The sequence below is a fragment of the Onychostoma macrolepis genome, chromosome 02 (genome assembly GCF_012432095.1).
Source record: "Onychostoma macrolepis isolate SWU-2019 chromosome 02, ASM1243209v1, whole genome shotgun sequence".
In the NCBI taxonomy this organism is placed as follows: domain Eukaryota; kingdom Metazoa; phylum Chordata; class Actinopteri; order Cypriniformes; family Cyprinidae; genus Onychostoma; species Onychostoma macrolepis.
In genome coordinates, this window is record NC_081156.1 from 33,683,663 (window position 1) to 33,702,736 (window position 19,074).

Here is a 19,074-nt window from a genome sequence, read left to right on the forward strand (position 1 = left end):
ATGTCTCACTGCGGCCCTTTGTGCCAGTATTTCATATCTGAAATATCTGCTGGCATCCGGCTGCAGTCGAGAGCCAGTTTGCCATGGAGCTGCAAGAATGGGGAACAAACAGACCATCTTTACATCCCAGCAACTGGACGCATATCAGGTCAGTCATCATTTTAGATATCACACCATACTGTTCAAAAGTTTAGGGTCACTAAGAATTTTTTAATGATTTCGAAAATAGTGCTCACTGAGGCTGCATTTATTCAATCAAAAATATGACAAAAACAGTAATATTGTAAAATATTATTACTAAATAACTTATTTCTGTTGCAATATATTGTAAAATGTAATTTATTCCTGTGATCAAAGCTGCATTTTCAGCATCTTCAGTGTCACATGATCCTTCAGAAATCATTCTAATATGCTGATTTGCTGCTCAAGAAACATTTCTGAATATTTTCAGCATTCTTTGATGAATAGAAAGTTTAAAAGAAGAGAATTTATTTGAAATAGAAATCTTTTGTAACTTTATAAATGTCTTTACGGTCACTTCTGATCAATTTGTGACCCTGGAGCACAAAACCAGTCTTAAGTCGCTGGGGTATATTTGTAGCAATAGCCAAAAATACATTGCATGGGTCAAAATTATTGATTTTTCTTTTATGCCAAAAACCATTAGGATATTAAGTAAAGATATTTTGTAAATTTCTTACCGTAAATATATCAAAACTTAATTTTTGATTAGTAATATGCATTGCATAGAACTTTATTTGGACAACTTTAAAGGTGATTTTCTCAATATTTTGATTTTTTTGCACCCTCAGATTCCAGATTTTCAAATAGTTGTATCTTGTTTGCACCTCATCATTTTCCTCACGCAATTATAAAGCATTCACATGAAGGTAATTTGAGCAGAAATAAATAATTGCATGTTTTTCCTTCTCTTATTTTTGTAGGACTGCACTTATTTCACCAGAAAAGAAATTCTGAGGTGAGATAGAGCTCTACTTATTAAAATACTTGCTGGTTTTATGTGGCTAGTTATCACTCATATAAACAGTATGAAGATGTCATATTACAGACTTACGTGATAAAAAGTAGGCTATTAGTTGAGAAGAGCTGTCAATGAATGTTTGTCGTCTTTGCTCAGACTGTTTCATCGATACCGTGATTTAGCTCCGCAGCTCGTGCCGCTGGACTACAAGAACCAACCGGAAGTGCGTTTGCCCTACGAGCTGATTGGCAGCATGCCGGAGCTGAAGGTACGCCGCATCTCACTCCTGTTCCTCATCAATTATGAACCTCCTACTAATTGATCGCAGTCTTGGTGAGGTTAAGCGTTATCAGATCCCCTTAACTCAAGAGAAGCAGCAGCTTAGCTTAGTTTAATGAGGGTGTTTGTATTAGCAAAGAGAAAAACAATCCTAAAGCATTTGAGACAATGAAATTATATTCTGAAATTATATACTAATTATATTAGTTGTCATTTATTCTGATGTGTTTTCTCTCAGCTGTTCAGGATTCAGAACCAGTGATGCCAGATTCACTATGTTGCCAAGTCCGCTGTTTTAAATGGATAGTTCACCCCAAAATGAAAATTCTGTCATTAATTACTTTGTTCATCTTCGGAACACAAATTAAAAGTGCCCCTATTATGGATTTTTGAAAATGACCTTTCATGCATTGTCTAAGTGAATGAAAACATCCTGCAAAGTTTTAAATCTGAAAGTGCACCTTGTATAAAGTTATTATCTCTCAAAAGAAAGAGTGACTGATTTTTAAAAGGAATCCCAAAGTTGAAGTCCAAATGAAACATTAGCATATTGCCCGCCCACAGACCTGGGAAAACTTGTATTTTCGCGTTGGTCTGAATGAAAATGCAAATTCATTCTTTGCCACTAGGTGCCGCTTTTGGAGCGTTAAAAGCTCACAAACGCTGCTTTAAATGAAACCGACCAATCACGGCAGATTAGGGGGGTTTGGAAAATGAATTGTTTAAGAATCGTTTGGGAGTCGTTGAGCAAATTAGGTAATATTATAAGAAATTGAAAGTATTTATTGACCATGCATGCATGTCAACCTGTTGTTAGGGACTCCCAAAACCAAAATATGAACCTTTCATAACCCATAATAGGGGCACTTTAAGATATATTTGATGAAATCTGAGAGCTCTCTCACCATGCATAGACAGCAACAACTGCAATGTTGCAACTAACAATGAACGTAATCAATGTAATCAGTGTTGTTTACTTTCAGCATGCTCATGTTTTCTCCTAAGCATAAAGAACGCTGATTATGTTGATTACGTTCTGGGGAAAGCACGCGCATCCTTCGGGGGACTCTCAAAAATGGCAGAAGACAGTAACTAGGGCAGAAGAATTGTTGAATAAATTGTTATTTTTGTTTTCTTTGCGCACAAAAAGTATTCTTGTAGATTTGCAAAATTGAAGTTGAGCCACTGATGTCACATGGACTGTTTTACCGATGTCCTTGCTACGTTTCCTGGGAACATTGCACTTACATTGCTGTCTACGGAGGGTCAGAGAGCTCTCAGATTTCATTAAAAATATCTTAATTTGTGTTCCGAAGATGAACGAAGGTCTTGTGGGTTTGGAACGACATGAGGGTGAGTAATTAATGACAGAATTTTCTTTTCTGGGTGAACGCTTTAACTGTTGCCGCGGGTTGTTTTTTTGTGTCAGAGGGTTGAAGCAGCCCCAAAAACGACAAACAAACAGAAACAGAAAACAAAAAGAACAAAAGAGCTCTGGTTGAGGTGGATATTTACCTAAAATCCACTGTAGGAAACAAAACATTCAGATGTCTTCAGTCGTTTTCAACAATGAAGCAGCTCTTTAGCACATGCAGCTTGTAATCGACTCGAGAAGGTAAAGACGATCTATAACGATTTATATGCTATCAAAAAGTATCACTATCAAAACTATCAAAAAGAGTATAAAAATGGTTTACTAGATGGCAATTTCCTATGAATTCGTACGACGTGAATCGAAAAACATACGATTTTTAGAAAAAAGTCCATTCCAAACCACGGCCCTAAAAATAACCGTCGCTGTGATCGTACGGAAACGTACGAATGACATTTTATGAATTCATATGAATTAGAACCAACAGTTTGTAGTCTAGGTTATTTTGGAGGATTTTTATTTTTATTTTTTTTTAAATTGTCTTTTTTGTAGGACAATCCGTTCAGGCAGAGGATCGCTGAGGTTTTTTCAGAGGATGGAGAAGGAAACATGACTCTGGACGACTTTCTGGACATGTTTTCAGTGCTGAGTGAAATGGCACCACGGGACCTGAAGGCCTATTACGCTTTTAAAATCTATGGTCAGTTTTAAATAAACATTTTGCTTCCATATAAAATAATCAACCATTTGTGGGGTTAGCTAAACTGGTGAGTTAACTGATTTGGAATGAATTTTTTTTACACTGTTCAACACTGAATAATCAAACAATACTTTTTTACAAGGTTACTAAGCGAAAGTTTGATTCATTTTTCTCAGTCATGTTACCAAAACTCATGAATCTTTTAAAAACATTATAAAGAATGTTTAAAAGTATGTCAACTAATTCATTAAGAAAGTGTTTATTAAAACAAACGCCTTTTTAATGAAAACTTTAGAAAGAGGATAAGTAAATAATCACCTAAAAGGACCAATGTTAATTAGTTATTTGTATACTAGTGTAGTTTTTATTAATTAGTTTGTCTTTTTGTAGTTATATGTTTTATTTATTTTTCAATATTTAGGCCTACTATTAAGGTTAAGTTTATTTCCACTAAAGTTAGTGCTTTTCCGATTTTTGTTTAGTTTAGTTAAATTTTTTTTTTTTTAAATTGTCTTTTTGTAGGACAATCCGTTCAGGCAGAGGATCGCTGAGGTTTTTCAGAGGATGGAGAAGGAAACATGACTCTGGACGACTTTCTGGACATGTTTTCAGTGCTGAGTGAAATGGCACCACGGGACCTGAAGGCCTATTACGCTTTTAAAATCTATGGTCAGTTTTAAATAAACATTTTGCTTCCATATAAAATAATCAACCATTTGTGGGGTTAGCTAAACTGGTGAGTTAACTGATTTGGAATGAATTTTTTTTACACTGTTCAACACTGAATAATCAAACAATACTTTTTTACAAGGTTACTAAGCGAAAGTTTGATTCATTTTTCTCAGTCATGTTACCAAAACTCATGAATCTTTTAAAAACATTATAAAGAATGTTTAAAAGTATGTCAACTAATTCATTAAGAAAGTGTTTATTAAAACAAACGCCTTTTTAATGAAAACTTTAGAAAGAGGATAAGTAAATAATCACCTAAAAGGACCAATGTTAATTAGTTATTTGTATACTAGTGTAGTTTTTATTAATTAGTTTGTCTTTTTTGTAGTTATATGTTTTATTTATTTTTCAATATTTAGGCCTACTATTAAGGTTAAGTTTATTTCCACTAAAGTTAGTGCTTTTCCGATTTTTGTTTAGTTTAGTTAAATTTTTTTTTTTTTTTTATCTAATGATTTTCAATTGACACAAATGTTTTTAATAGTTTTAGTTAACAATAATAACCCTGAAAAGTACATGAGGTTATAAGTCAATTTGTTCTGGCAGCGCACGAAACCATTTGATACTATGACCTGACCTCAATTTTCTGTTACTATTCATGTAGAGATGAACCTGCAGAACCTTAACTGACATATGAATATCAATAATTCACACGTTCATTAAAGAGGGAACTACCTATGAAAAGCTTGCAGCTGTCTAATTAAACAACAGAATAAAAGATCTCAGAGAATCTGATCTGCTGCTGTCATCAGAAAAAACTCTGTACTCATGCAACATTAACACGGGGTAAATGATAACGCTCTCAAACAATAGAGAACAATGATTTCAACAAGAGAATATGCTGGAATTATGCATCTTATTCAGACGCAACGCACCGAAGGATTCATTGTTGAGAATATTAAAAACAAAGTGTGGTGGAATATCATGGGTGCCCCGTATAAAATAAATAAAATATGTTAAAAATAAAATAAAAAGATTAAAAATATATTCTCATTTATAACAATTCTCAATAATAAAATTTAGACAAATAAACAAATATTAAAAATTGGATAACACTTATTTACTATTAACTACGACTTCTAATAAATTCCTAATTTGCTGTTTATTAATAGTTAGTGCGGTAGTTGTTAAGTTTAGTTATTAGGTAGGATTAGGGATGTAGAATATGCTCATGTAGAATAAAGCATTAAAAGTGCTTAATTACTACTAATAAATGGCTAATATTCTACACTGTAAAAAGTGAAGTTGACTTAACTTAAAAAAATTGAGGAAACCCCTCGCCTTAAAGTTATTAAGTACATAATAATTTAAAAAAAAAACGTTAAGTGAACTTGACAGTTCAATTCAAGTTATCATTTACTTAAAAATTTTAAGGCAAGGGGTTTCCTCAATTTTTTTAAGTTGTCAACTTTCACTTTTTACAGTGTAGTAGTATGCATGCTAATAAGAAACTAGTTAAGAGACATTAAAATAAAGTGTTACCAAAAATTGTTTAATTTATGATTAAAATAGTAAAAAGTAAGAAAAAATTGGTCGATAAATTAATAAATCTGTAAATCATTTTTCTTTTGGTTATACATTGTGAAATGCCTTGGGGTCTGTGAATGTGCTAGCTATTAGTGATAAATACAACATTATTATTATCCAAATGATTTTCTACATGACTAGTGCTTTTTAAAAGCTGTTTTCTAACACAGTTCTTCCCTCTAGACTTCAACAACGATGACTTCATCTGTAAATCAGATCTGGAGAAAACCTTAAATAAACTGACGCGTAACGAGCTGACCGAGGATGAGGTGAGGATGGTGTGTGAGAAGGTGATGGATGAAGCTGATCTGGACAATGACGGCCGTCTGTCTCTAGAGGATTTCCAGCACATGATAGTGAGAGCGCCTGACTTCCTCAGGTAACAACTCCACGCTGTAAATGATGCTTAACCTTTTGCGGGGTTTGTTAAAACCAGTTTGGAATGAAAACTGTAAGAGAATGATGCTTTGGATTTAATTAAATAAATAATTTCGGATTGGAACATGATTATTACAGTTAAATAAAACTAAAACAATTTGTTACATGAAATAAAACTTTAACTGAAATTCAATAAAAAAAGTATTTTATTTCAACTAGTTGCCATGGCAACATTTCTCATTTTTAGTTTAATTTGATGTATTAAAATAACTAAATCTAAAATCAAAATAAAATAAAATACTATATCATAATACAATACTATAAGAATAAAAACTATATAGATATATCACCAAAAAATGAAAACTGAAAATATAAAAGTATAAAAATTATAAATATAAAATATAAAAATTATAATATCTCAGTGCAACTAAAATACTGGTCCTTTCAAATCAGCATTATTTTAGTATTTATATGCTACTATAGTTATTTTTTTTAATTAGTTTTTATTTTAATATTTTCTGTTTTTGATTTTAGTTTAATCTTTTAGTAATTTTAGGTTTAGGTTAAAATTAAGGTTTAATTTATTTTTATGTTTAATTTTTATTTATTTCCACTTTGTAATTTTAGTGCTTTAGTTAAACAAATTTCAGTTTATTACCAATGCAATTATTAAGCAGATTTTTACCATTTTAAAGGAATATCCTGGTTTAATACCACTTAAACTCTGCTTTCAGCATCTATGACATTAATATGTTGATTTGTTGGGTCTACATGCTTTTCCATTAAAGACCAACATTTGCCCCCTCGTTTTGATTTTCAGGGGCATTTTTCACTTTTATGAGGGTTTATTTTTTTAAATAAATAAATGTTTTTATTCTTTTACAATTTAAAATCACTTAAATCAGATATTTCTAGCCTATTGACAGGTGGTTTCACCAATTAAATAAAATCAATATCACATATTGTATGTACAACAAGGCCTAGACGTTATATAATATTAAATCATTTTGAATTTCAGTGACATTTTTGGTTGTAAATAAAACAATAAATTTTGCTGGAAATACAATTTTAGCCTTTCTACATCAAAAGTTCACATTTAATTCTATGTTACTTGTTTACTTGGAATTATTCGTAAAATTTAGCAATATCTTAATGAAAATGGTTTCATCTTTTCAGCATGTACACATTTGACTAATGAACAGTGTACAGATGATTTTGATAGAGCTGGCTGTTCATGTTTTCAACCCTGAAAATGTCTCGATCATCTCTCTTCTAGCACCTTCCACATCAGGATATGAAGATCATCTGGACACTGAATGACAGGAAAATCACTTTCTAAAGATGATGTAAGATCTTTCCCTGCAGATTCAGAAGTCAGGTACAGATGTTGGCTTACATTACCAATTTCTTTAAAGAAGGCACCCGTACAAATATAAGAAGAATGTATATCCAATATTAAAAAATATAAGGATTCTTAAAACATAACAATAATGTACTTGAAAAGCTGTGAAAATAATTCATCCGTCAATATTAAACACACACACACTAAATCCATCTCTTAAAAGAATCTTATTTTAATAAATCAAAAGTACAGATATCTACAAAAACTGTAGATCAGTTTTTCAATGTTTTTAGAAAGTACAGTACAATTTAAGTAGATCTCTTTTTAGAGTTATTTACAATTGTTTCTTTTTTATACCAAAATGTAATTTACCGATCTCCCCAGTTACATCACAATCGACAAATGAAAACATGGTCATATAAAAAGAATCTGTAAATGATATGGATGACAGTCGTTTCAAATCAATACGAGAAAGACAAAAATAAACAGCAAAAACTGAGATCGACAGACGTACGTATCACTGCTCAATAAACACATGACTGCAAAGCCGTTTGTTAAGACAGAAAGCAGTACCTGTTTGCTAATGTTCTTTTCCACTTGGTTTGTTTGCAAATCAAATAAAAATGTTTTGCCAGCTGTCTGTTATATTTTGCATTTTATTCCATCACTTTAAAACACCCTAAGGCCAGAATCAATTTCGTCTGAGGTCCATTAACATGTTTTAAACAGCAGACTGTCCTCTAAAGCTCAGAACAGACCATGTACAAGACGTCTATAGAAAATAAACACACACAAACAAAACATACAGGAGGTCAACAGTATCACCTTCATGATGCATAGATCCAAAATGAAAGATCAAGTATTAGTTATTAAGACAAACGGCAAGTTGGGGACATTATTGGACAGGGAGAGAAGAGAGATGCTGTGGGTACAGATGAAGATATATACCGTTACACCGACATACAGCTTCTAACGCAAAACAGCATCTCCTCGAGGTGGAAAGAGAACAAGGTGCAAACAGGAAGTCATTTCAAATCGATCGACAATCAAGCTCGGAAAAAGAAAAGGGAAGTGGCCATTTTTAGGATGCGCCATATTGCAGCAAGAAGAGAATGTCATGCACTTCTGCCTCGAAAACAGTCAAACACTGTGCTTCTCAGCCTTTTAATCTCTTAAAGACACATTCAGGTCACGTTTCACCCCAAATCATATGGAATATATATAGAACATTTTTGTGACATTTTCATGACAACTCACTTCATGAATTCTCAGTATGTAAAAAATTAAATAAAAGGCATGTCAATGATTTTTTTTTTTAAAGCTGGTACAACACACATTGTCTTGATATGTAAACAGCTTTATGTATATACTTAATGTTTGTGTGGTACAGTCATAAGAATCAGAAACACATGCTTGTCATGAAAATAACAAAATGCAAAATGAACTGGTTTTTGTGGTGAAATTTGACCTGAATGTGTTCTTATTTGGATTTTTATAAATGGAGATTTTTTTTTCTCTCTTAAATCTAATGGGTGCTGAAGCTTTAGGTAAAGTTTCCTGACCTATTGCTGGTGAACACAACTGCACCAACTGACATGTTTCATTTTACAATATGACTACAAAATGTACATTTGAGTATACTGCAGAGCAAAGGAAAAACCACACATTTTCTCTTGTGACAGGTGGGTTTGACTCTCATATCCAACTGCAGTTTGCTTTTGAAGGGCAGTACAGCTCTCTAGCATTAATTATAAGCATGTGCTTATGACAACAACACACTATTCAGAACCTAGGAATGGTGGATTACTGTATTCTGGGTAGTTAATCCTAGTCATATGAACCAAATCTGTTTGTTTTTACACTGTGCAACCCAAACTAATTGGGACTGACATGCTGTAGGACTGTAATTCAGATGCTACACGTACAGTCCGTTCAAAATACATGAGAAATATGAACAAATTAACAAAACACAACTGATAGAAGACTATTTATTCAAACTGCACCAATAGCAGCCAATGCATAAAAGCAGCTTTGGCTTACTATCAGGATAACTGATAATGCAAGACTAGTAGAAATGTTCCTAGAAAACTTTTGGGGGAATGAAAACGCCTTAATCTCAAAACGAATATGAATTCGGCATACTCCATGGAACCATGTAAAAACGCTTGTCTTTATGATGCAAAACTATCACTTGGCACAAACTACACTCAACACAAAAGATACTGATAAAGTGCATGGACATCTGTATACGGGAGGTGCTTTCTCAAGTATAGCTCTGCTTTTCAGGTTACACAGTCACCCTTTCTCATTGCTTTTGGTTACGCATATTTGTTAATACTACAAGCTCAGGATTTTCACTTCCTATCAAGGGCTACGTGTCAGTTTCATTTGATCACACTAGTCGATTCAATTCAAGTGTTTTTAATTAAAGAACTCTTTCCTGCTGGGCCATTTTCAGGTCGTAATAAAAGAAAGACCTGAGCTTTGGATTTATTCGAAGGAATGTTAAAACAAAAGCTAGCACTACTGCATAAAAAACTGAACTATTTGGAAATAGCTTCGTGTGCATGTTAAAAAAAAGGGGAGGTTAGTTTTAACGAGGCAGCAAACATGTCTTGATGAATAAAAAGCAGGATCTTCATTCGTTTAATATGAAACCTTGACTGCACCAAGTTTGCGAACGCAACATTTTTGCGTAACAGGTCTGAGAAGTAAACCCGGGTACAAAAACAGCTAAATGTTTTTTTTTGTTGTTTTAAATGAAAGAAAGGAAAAAGCATCTAAGAGGTGGGTTATAATATTCCTCTACTTACAATAAGGTCATGTGATTGTCGAAGAATGCATGAGGGCCGAAAATAAAATGGAATGATGAAGAAAGTCCCACGTAACTCTCAAACCGGCTCAATATCAGATCACGCTCTGCGGCCTGACCCAGAATCACGACTGCTTCCAGATCCGCATGGATCAATTTTGGCAGTTGTGCGCTCAAAACGAGCGATTGAAACAAAAATGTGGGACCTTCTTTAGGTGCACGTTTGCTGCTGGAACGATTGCGACGATGCATCAGCACCCAGTTCTTCACCTTGACTTGTAGAACCAATGCTTTCCCACCATGGTTTCGTCAGGGAAGGGTCATAAGCGAGAGGAAGTGGCATCGCTAATCTGTCAATGGAAGAAGATAAGAGGAGCCAGGAACTCCGACTGCCCTAGGGCTGGAAGAAGAGTGCGACAGAGAAGGAGAGGTGGGATAAAAGAGGAAGGAGGAGGAGTGCTAAGAGGGAGAGCATAGTCCAGTCGTGTCCAGCCCACGGGCGGCGGACAGTAAGGCCTTGGTCTTCACAGTAGCACACAGCGAAAGAAGCTGCTCTTTTTCTGCTGTTCAGTGGTAATTTTCACTCCATGGTTGCTGCTCTGAGGATTGTTCCCCTCCTGTGTGATCAAAGAAAAAAAAACTCATCAGACTCCAGATTCTCTTGATTACTGCAACTCAAGCTAGCCAGAAATTGTGCCAATACTGAGCATGGGACATTGGATTCATTCATCCAAAAGGAAAATTGTGGTAACACTTTACTTGAAGCCTTTATATATAAATAATAATTAAATAATAAAGTATTTTTAATGCATTAATCATGCCTCACAATGCATTGTATGATCTTATTAATAATTAAGACAGTTATAAGACTTATCTATTCATTGCTGCACCATGAGAAAATATAATGCAAAAAAAAAAAAAAACATTTCAGATGTAAAAACGTATCTTCAAATATTACAATGCATTTTAACATTTATAACAATTTATGAAAATACAGTGGGTATGGAAAGTATTCAGACCCCCTTAAATTTTTCACTCTTTGTTATATTGCAGCCATTTGCTAAAATCATTTAAGTTCATTTTTTTTCCTCAATGTACACACAGCACCCCATATTGACAGAAAAACACAGAATTGTTGACATTTTGCAGATTTATTAAAAAGAAAAACTGAAATATCACATGGTCCTAAGTATTCAGACCCTTTGCTGTGACACTCATATATTTAACTCAGGTGCTGTCCATTTCTTCTGATCATCCTTGAGATGGTTCTACACCTTCATTTGAGTCCAGCTGTGTTTGATTATACTGATTGGACTTGATTAGGAAAGCCACACACCTGTCTATATAAGACCTTACAGCTCACAGTGCATGTCAGAGCAAATGAGAATCATGAGGTCAAAGGAACTGCCTGAAGAGCTCAGAGACAGAATTGTGGCAAGGCACAGATCTGGCCAAGGTTACAAAAAAATTTCTGCTGCACTTAAGGTTCCTAAGAGCACAGTGGCCTCCATAATCCTTAAATGGAAGACGCGTTTGGGACGACCAGAACCCTTCCTAGAGCTGGCCGTCCGCCAAACTGAGCTATCGGGGGAGAAGAGCCTTGGTGAGAGAGGTAAAGAAGAACCCAAAGATCACTGTGGCTGAGCTCCAGAGATGCAGTCAGGAGATGGGAGAAAGTTGTAGAAAGTCAACCATCACTGCAGCCCTCCACCAGTCGGGGCTTTATGGCAGAGTGGCCCGACGGAAGCCTCTCCTCAGTGCAAGACACATGAAAGCCCGCATGGAGGACTCAAGATGGTGAGAAATAAGATTCTCTGGTCTGATGAGACCAAGATAGAACTTTCTGGCCTTAATTCTAAGCGGTATGTGTGGAGAAAACCAGGCACTGCTCATCACCTGTCCAATACAGTCCCAACAGTGAAGCATGGTGGTGGCAGCATCATGCTGTGGGGGTGTTTTTCAGCTGCAGGGACAGGACGACTGGTTGCAATCGAGGGAAAGATGAATGCGGCCAAGTACAGGGATATCCTGGACGAAAACCTTCTCCAGAGTGCTCAGGACCTCAGACTGGGCCGAAGGTTTACCTTCCAACAAGACAATGACCCTAAGCACACAGCTAAAATAACGGAGTGGCTTCACAACAACTCCGTGACTGTTCTTGAATGGCCCAGCCAGAGCCCTGACTTAAACCCAATTGAGCATCTCTGGAGAGACCTAAAAATGGCTGTCCACCAACGTTTACCATCCAACCTGACAGAACTGGAGAGGATCTGCAAGGAGGAATGGCAGAGGATCCCCAAATCCAGGTGTGAAAAACTTGTTGCATCTTTCCCAAAAAGACTCATGGCTGTATTAGATCAAAAGGGTGCTTCTACTAAATACTGAGCAAAGGGTCTGAATACTTAGGACCATGTGATATTTCAGTTTTTAATAAATCTGCAAAAATGTCAACAATTCTGTGTTTTTCTGTCAATATGGGGTGCTGTGTGTACATTAATGAGGGAAAAAAAATTAACTTAAATGATTTTAGCAAATGGCTGCAATATAACAAAGAGTGAAAAATTTAAGGGGGTCTGAATACTTTCCGTACCCACTGTATATAATGCATTAAAACATGACAAACAACCAATTGTAGATGTAACAAGGAATCTGCAAATATTATAATGCATTTTAACTTTGGTTACAATTATTTATGAAAACTTATAATGCAATTCAACATACATTAAGGCTAAAAAAAAATGCTATAAAGGCTTTAAGCAAAGTGTTATCAAAATTTTCATTATTTACAATTTAATAAGACATCCAAAAGTTGACTTAATGCAAAATCAACTTGATAAATGTATAGCAATCGATTAATCATGTAACACAGCTCATGTGACATGCATATTACGGTTCACATGCTAGTTGTCTCACTTGTTAACACTGATGCATTAACTAATGAACTTACAAAGAACAGATATTTTTACAGCAAATATTAACCTTTGTTAATGTCACTTAATTCAAAGTGCATAAACTAATGTTAATAGATACAACTTTGATCTTAAAATGCATTAGTATATATGCTGAAAGGAATAAATAGTGTAGTAATATTGTTCTTTGTTAGTTCATGTTAACTAATGATAACTAAAGAAACCTTATTGTAAAGTGTTACCCAATTTTCAATCTAAATTCATTTTACACAAAACTAAAAGCACAGAAAGGGAAAATCTCACCAATTTCGTGTCCATCTTTGCTTTTATGTCTCTGGCGAGCGTTAAGAATGCCTGCAGTAGAGCAGAAAACATCATTATGTCTCAATTAGACCTTTAACCGTTCAATCTGCTGCAGATATGATAAGGAAATGAAACGAGGATTAATCATAAAAGCCATTTACACTTACGTTCTCAACATTGATATTAGCCTTCGTGACTCGCCTCCATGAACTTGATGCCATACTCTAACGCCAGCTAAATGAGTACATGCAGATTCCATTATATAAAATACAAGTATGATTTCTCTGGATGATTACAGACTGTTTAGCAGATCTAGCCATTTGTGGTAATGCAGGTAGATAAATTAACTAAACACATTCTTGTGGAAGGTGGTATCATTGCTGTAGAGTCTTATACAATGAAAGTTAAATAATATTACACTAGAAAACTGTTGTTTGGGAAAGAAAAGGGGTATAAGAGAACATGGTCTGCTCACCTTCTCGCCTCTGTCTTTAGACACCTGCCTCTTCTCATTGATGTCACATTTGTTCCCCAAAATCATTTTTCTACATCCGCTGATGCATGCTGGGTTGAAAACATACAAGAACATGAGCTGTAATAATTTGCCGTTGAATATGCAACCATTATTGGTAAGGATGTGCAATACTACACATTTTCAAAATGACTAGTAGTTAGGTTACTGGTAGTTTAGACAACAATAATAAAAGTTCACATAACACATGCTTTTGTATTCAAAAATATTATTTACTGGACATGTTGTATTAAAAGCACAACAACACTTACGCGGAAAATGCTAGAGACAAAAAGCAGTGAGATGCAATGGCCAAAAATGTCAATTTCAATGTTTATTTTATATTTAAAAATAAATAGACTTACACTTACATGAATGCATTTTCAGACACTTATCCAAAGTGAAATGCAATGCATTTAAACTATACATTTTATCAGTTCATGCATTTCCATGAGAATTGAACCCATGCTTCACTGTTTGTACTACAGTAACTTTTAATTATATTATAACCTTTTTAGGGCTGCAACTAACGATTATTTTAATAATCGATTAATCTGTCGATTATTTTTCGATTAATCGATGAATCGGATTAAAAACAAAAAGCATTCATTTCCAACCCTTTATTCAAAAACAGAACTAAAATCTTTAGAAAGTGCACAAACATGTTGCTCCTTGAACATCCCTGAGCTGTTATAATAATAATAAAATAAAATAAAATGGACTAACACAAAAACATACACATGTATGCTTTACATCTGCCAAATATATAGACTTTATATATAGGGGAGTGCAAAAATTAAATAATTTAACAACACTGCGTCGTTAGCGTTGGTATTGTATCAGACACCTGCACTTAACATTATATGAAAATCAAGCTCAAATGGAGTTAATAATGTTTTGACCAGAGAATGACGGAGATGGAGTGTTTTGTCTGTCGTTAGAACGGCTGTAACTGTTATGCAGTGCATAAGTGCATTAAGTGCATTATGCTTTCATCAACTTTTACAGGTTATATAACTTTGATTGTAGCTATATGGGCGCTTAGTTTTTCTTGTTGTTTAATACACTTGGCCAAAATCTCAAATTAAGCGCTTATGCACATAATGCACAGGATATTTAAAACGTATATAGACAGCAAATAACTAATTCTTCTCCACTCTTCAAACACACAAAACATTATCCTTTACTGACATAGTGTTTGAGTAAAGAAAACGCTGTACTATTCAAACACCAATTATTTATTCACCCTTGCATTGCGAAAAGCAGAGATCTCATCTTCTCCAGGCTGTGCGCGCGTCAATCTGAACGGAGGCGGGTGAAGTTACGAGGTCTCGCTGAGAGCTCGATGATCCAATGGCGTTAAGTTTTACTGACAAGTTATTTTAATGCTTATCATTGGTTTACTATTTTTAAAACTCTCTGATTTAAAATAATAAAACGAATTATAAGCGACTCAAGTTTGGATAATTTTTCACAGCACCTGACTGGGCTAGAGTATGGCAACTGCCATACACTGCCATACGCAACGCCGCCCCTGCTCCCACACCTTGGATGACTTGGGTCGCACGGATTTCTCTGCCTCCGCCATGTATCTTTCCTCTACCTCCGCTCGTTTTTTTTTTTTTACTTTTTGTTTTTATTTATGAGGCGCCAAACTCTACTAGCATCCGTGCGCGAGAGACCGAGTGTGTTCACTCCGCTCCGCGCTCAACTAAAGTTTTTTTTTTTTTTTTTTAATAATCAAACGTCTCTGCGTCGCGCGACACAACGAATCGATTATGAAATTCGTTGCCAACGCTTTTAGTAATCGATTTTTATCGATTTAATCGATTCGTTGTTGCAGCCCTACATCCAACCTGACAGAACTGGAGAGGATCTGCAAGGAGGAATGGCAGAGGATCCCCAAATCCAGGTGTGAAAAACTTGTTGCATCTTTCCCAAAAAGACTCATGGCTGTATTAGATCAAAAGGGTGCTTCTACTAAATACTGAGCAAAGGGTCTGAATACTTAGGACCATGTGATATTTCAGTTTTTAATAAATCTGCAAAATGTCAACAATTCTGTGTTTTTCTGTCAATATGGGGTGCTGTGTGTACATTAATGAGGGAAAAAAAATTAACTTAAATGATTTTAGCAAATGGCTGCAATATAACAAAGAGTGAAAAATTTAAGGGGTCTGAATACTTTCCACTGTATATAATGCATTAAAACATGACAAACAACCAATTGTAGATGTAACAAGGAATCTGCAAATATTATAATGCATTTTAACTTTGGTTACAATTATTTATGAAAACTTATAATGCAATTCAACATACATTAAGGCTAAAAAAAAATGCTATAAAGGCTTTAAGCAAAGTGTTATCAAAATTTTCATTATTTACAATTTAATAAGACATCCAAAAGTTGACTTAATGCAAAATCAACTTGATAAATGTATAGCAATCGATTAATCATGTAACACAGCTCATGTGACATGCATATTACGGTTCACATGCTAGTTGTCTCACTTGTTAACACTGATGCATTAACTAATGAACTTACAAAGAACAGATATTTTTACAGCAAATATTAACCTTTGTTAATGTCACTTAATTCAAAGTGCATAAACTAATGTTAATAGATACAACTTTTGATCTTAAAAATGCATTAGTATATATGCTGAAAGGAATAAATAGTGTAGTAATATTGTTCTTTGTTAGTTCATGTTAACTAATGATAACTAAAGAAACCTTATTGTAAAGTGTTACCCAATTTTCAATCTAAATTCATTTTTACACAAAACTAAAAGCACAGAAAGGGAAAATCTCACCAATTTCGTGTCCATCTTTGCTTTTATGTCTCTGGCGAGCGTTAAGAATGCCTGCGAGTAGAGCAGAAAACATCATTATGTCTCAATTAGACCTTTAACCGTTCAATCTGCTGCAGATATGATAAGGAAATGAAACGAGGATTAATCATAAAAGCCATTTACACTTACGTTCTCAACATTGATATTAGCCTTCGCACTCGTCTCCATGAACTTGATGCCATACTCTAACGCCAGCTAAATGAGTACATGCAGATTCCATTATATAAAATACAAGTATGATTTCTCTGGATGATTACAGACTGTTTAGCAGATCTAGCCATTTGTGGTAATGCAGGTAGATAAATTAACTAAACACATTCTTGTGGAAGGTGGTATCATTGCTGTAGAGTCTTATACAATGAAAGTTAAATAATATTACACTAGAAAACTGTTGTTTGGGAAAGAAAAGGGGTATAAGAGAACATGGTCTGCTCACCTTCTCGCCTCTGTCTTTAGACACCTGCCTCTTCTCATTGATGTCACATTTGTTCCCCAAAATCATTTTTTCTACATCCGCTGATGCATGCTGGGTTGAAAACATACAAGAACATGAGCTGTAATAATTTGCCGTTGAATATGCAACCATTATTGGTAAGGATGTGCAATACTACACATTTTCAAAATGACTAGTAGTTAGGTTACTGGTAGTTTAGACAACAATAATAAAAGTTCACATAACACATGCTTTTGTATTCAAAAAATATTATTTACTGGACATGTTGTATTAAAAGCACAACAACACTTACGCCGGAAAATGCTAGAGACAAAAAGCAGTGAGATGCAATGGCCAAAAATGTCAATTTCAATGTTTATTTTATATTTAAAAAATAAATAGACTTACACTTACATGAATGCATTTTCAGACACTTATCCAAAGTGAAATGCAATGCATTTAAACTATACATTTTATCAGTTCATGCATTTCCATGAGAATTGAACCCATGCTTCACTGTTTGTACTACAGTAACTTTTAATTATATTATAACCTTTTACTGCATAAAAAATGCAGATAAGACCTGATGATTATGTATATTAAGCAAGTGCTGCACACAGCAGAAGCCTTGAAATATGAAGATAAATTGGGCACTGAAACACTCACCTCTTCTATGTTTCGGATCCAGTTTTTGATGTTGTCAAATGATTTCTCATTAGTAATATCATAAACCAGCATGATACCCTGAGATCAGACCACAAGATAAATCACAAGCGTGCACAAAACAGCAATTAGGAAGACAACAGCAGAAGTATTATTACTCTTAACCCTGTGCTGTGCGGAAAATCCTTTATCTAATTCAAAAATATCCCTGCTTGTAAAACTCATTATCACTAAATTTGGGTTTTCTCGCAATTAGCACAAGCCTACAATCAATCGGTTCCAAAAAGAAATACAAAATCTGTGTTACTGAAAAAAATCAAGTTGAATGCAATATTTGGTAATGACATAGAATAATGAGAAATTAATAAGCATTTTTGACCGGGAACACCACATGTGTAACAAGGTGAACAAACTACTTTGTTCTGGAAAAAGAAAGTCCTCTCCACAACATGAGGGTCAACCGGCGAGACAGACCTGAAGCTCATCATACAAAGAACAGTAATGTATATACTTCAGCATATTCTTACCATTGCACCTCTGTAATATGCCGTTGTGATTGTTCGGAATCTCTCCTGTCCTGCCGTGTCCCTGTAAATATCAAACAATATCAGTGTTGTAACTGCGGCCATGCTGAAATGCATTTAAAGTGGAAGATGACCTCATCCTAACTAGAACAATGACAAAAGTCAACCACTAACACGCACTGCTATGTAAAGGAGAAATTAAACTGGCCGTGGTTTCACAAGTCAAACAGCGGCTCTTTCAGAAAACTAATCACCCATGCCATTCCAGCCATCTGCTAATGTTCAACTAGTGCTGAGAGTGACACTAGAAGGAAAAGACAACTAGAAACTCACCATATCTGTAACTTTATCTTCTTGCCATCTAGTTCTATTGTCCTGATCTTGAAATCGATACCTGGAAGAGAAAATACGTAACTGCACAACTGTCATAGGCTGAAAAACAAGCCCAATACAGGGTCTCTTTCAAATGTGTCCACTCACATCACACTATTTTTATACATAAAAGGCAAATAGATGTCCACAGTATGCATATGAACACATGCTATATATATATATATATATATATATAGACAAAACCAAGCATCATCCAAGCTAGACATTTATAACCCTGTCATATTACAAAGTTAAAAAAAACATAAGCATGAGCAGTAAGCATATCATTTAAAAATGATAGACTACTGATTGATCATAAAGCTACAACTGATCTTGACAGAACAATTAAGAAAATCTTCCATTTACATCAATACACTCAAAAA

The 19,074-nt window shown here is 34.6% G+C and overlaps 2 protein-coding genes across 3 annotated transcripts in view; one reads left to right on the forward strand and one right to left on the reverse strand.

Annotated features, from left to right (window-relative positions):
- cib3 (calcium and integrin binding family member 3) overlaps positions 1-19,074 on the forward strand; it is a 23,168-nt gene continuing 4,094 nt past the window's right edge. Inside the window, 7 exon segments of the mRNA XM_058793328.1 lie at positions 1-69; positions 71-148; positions 945-979; positions 1,139-1,250; positions 3,186-3,333; positions 5,776-5,971; positions 7,247-7,348. Coding sequence (XP_058649311.1) covers positions 1-69; positions 71-148; positions 945-979; positions 1,139-1,250; positions 3,186-3,333; positions 5,776-5,971; positions 7,247-7,268 — 660 coding nt within the window. The 3' untranslated portion in view covers positions 7,269-7,348.
- Positions 7,521-19,074, reverse strand: part of rab8a (RAB8A, member RAS oncogene family) — a 12,446-nt gene continuing 892 nt past the window's right edge. Inside the window, exons 2-8 of one of the 2 annotated variants that reach the window (XM_058793317.1) lie at positions 18,653-18,713; positions 18,323-18,383; positions 17,799-17,876; positions 17,136-17,225; positions 16,829-16,894; positions 13,337-13,387; positions 7,521-10,741 (exon numbers count right to left, since the gene is read on the reverse strand). In XM_058793317.1, coding sequence (XP_058649300.1) covers positions 10,649-10,741; positions 13,337-13,387; positions 16,829-16,894; positions 17,136-17,225; positions 17,799-17,876; positions 18,323-18,383; positions 18,653-18,713 — 500 coding nt within the window. In that variant the 3' untranslated portion in view covers positions 7,521-10,648. Of the gene's footprint in view, positions 10,742-13,336; positions 13,388-16,660; positions 16,712-16,828; positions 16,895-17,135; positions 17,226-17,798; positions 17,877-18,322; positions 18,384-18,652; positions 18,714-19,074 lie in introns of both variants that reach the window. The other variant, XM_058793308.1, reaches the window with a different exon arrangement.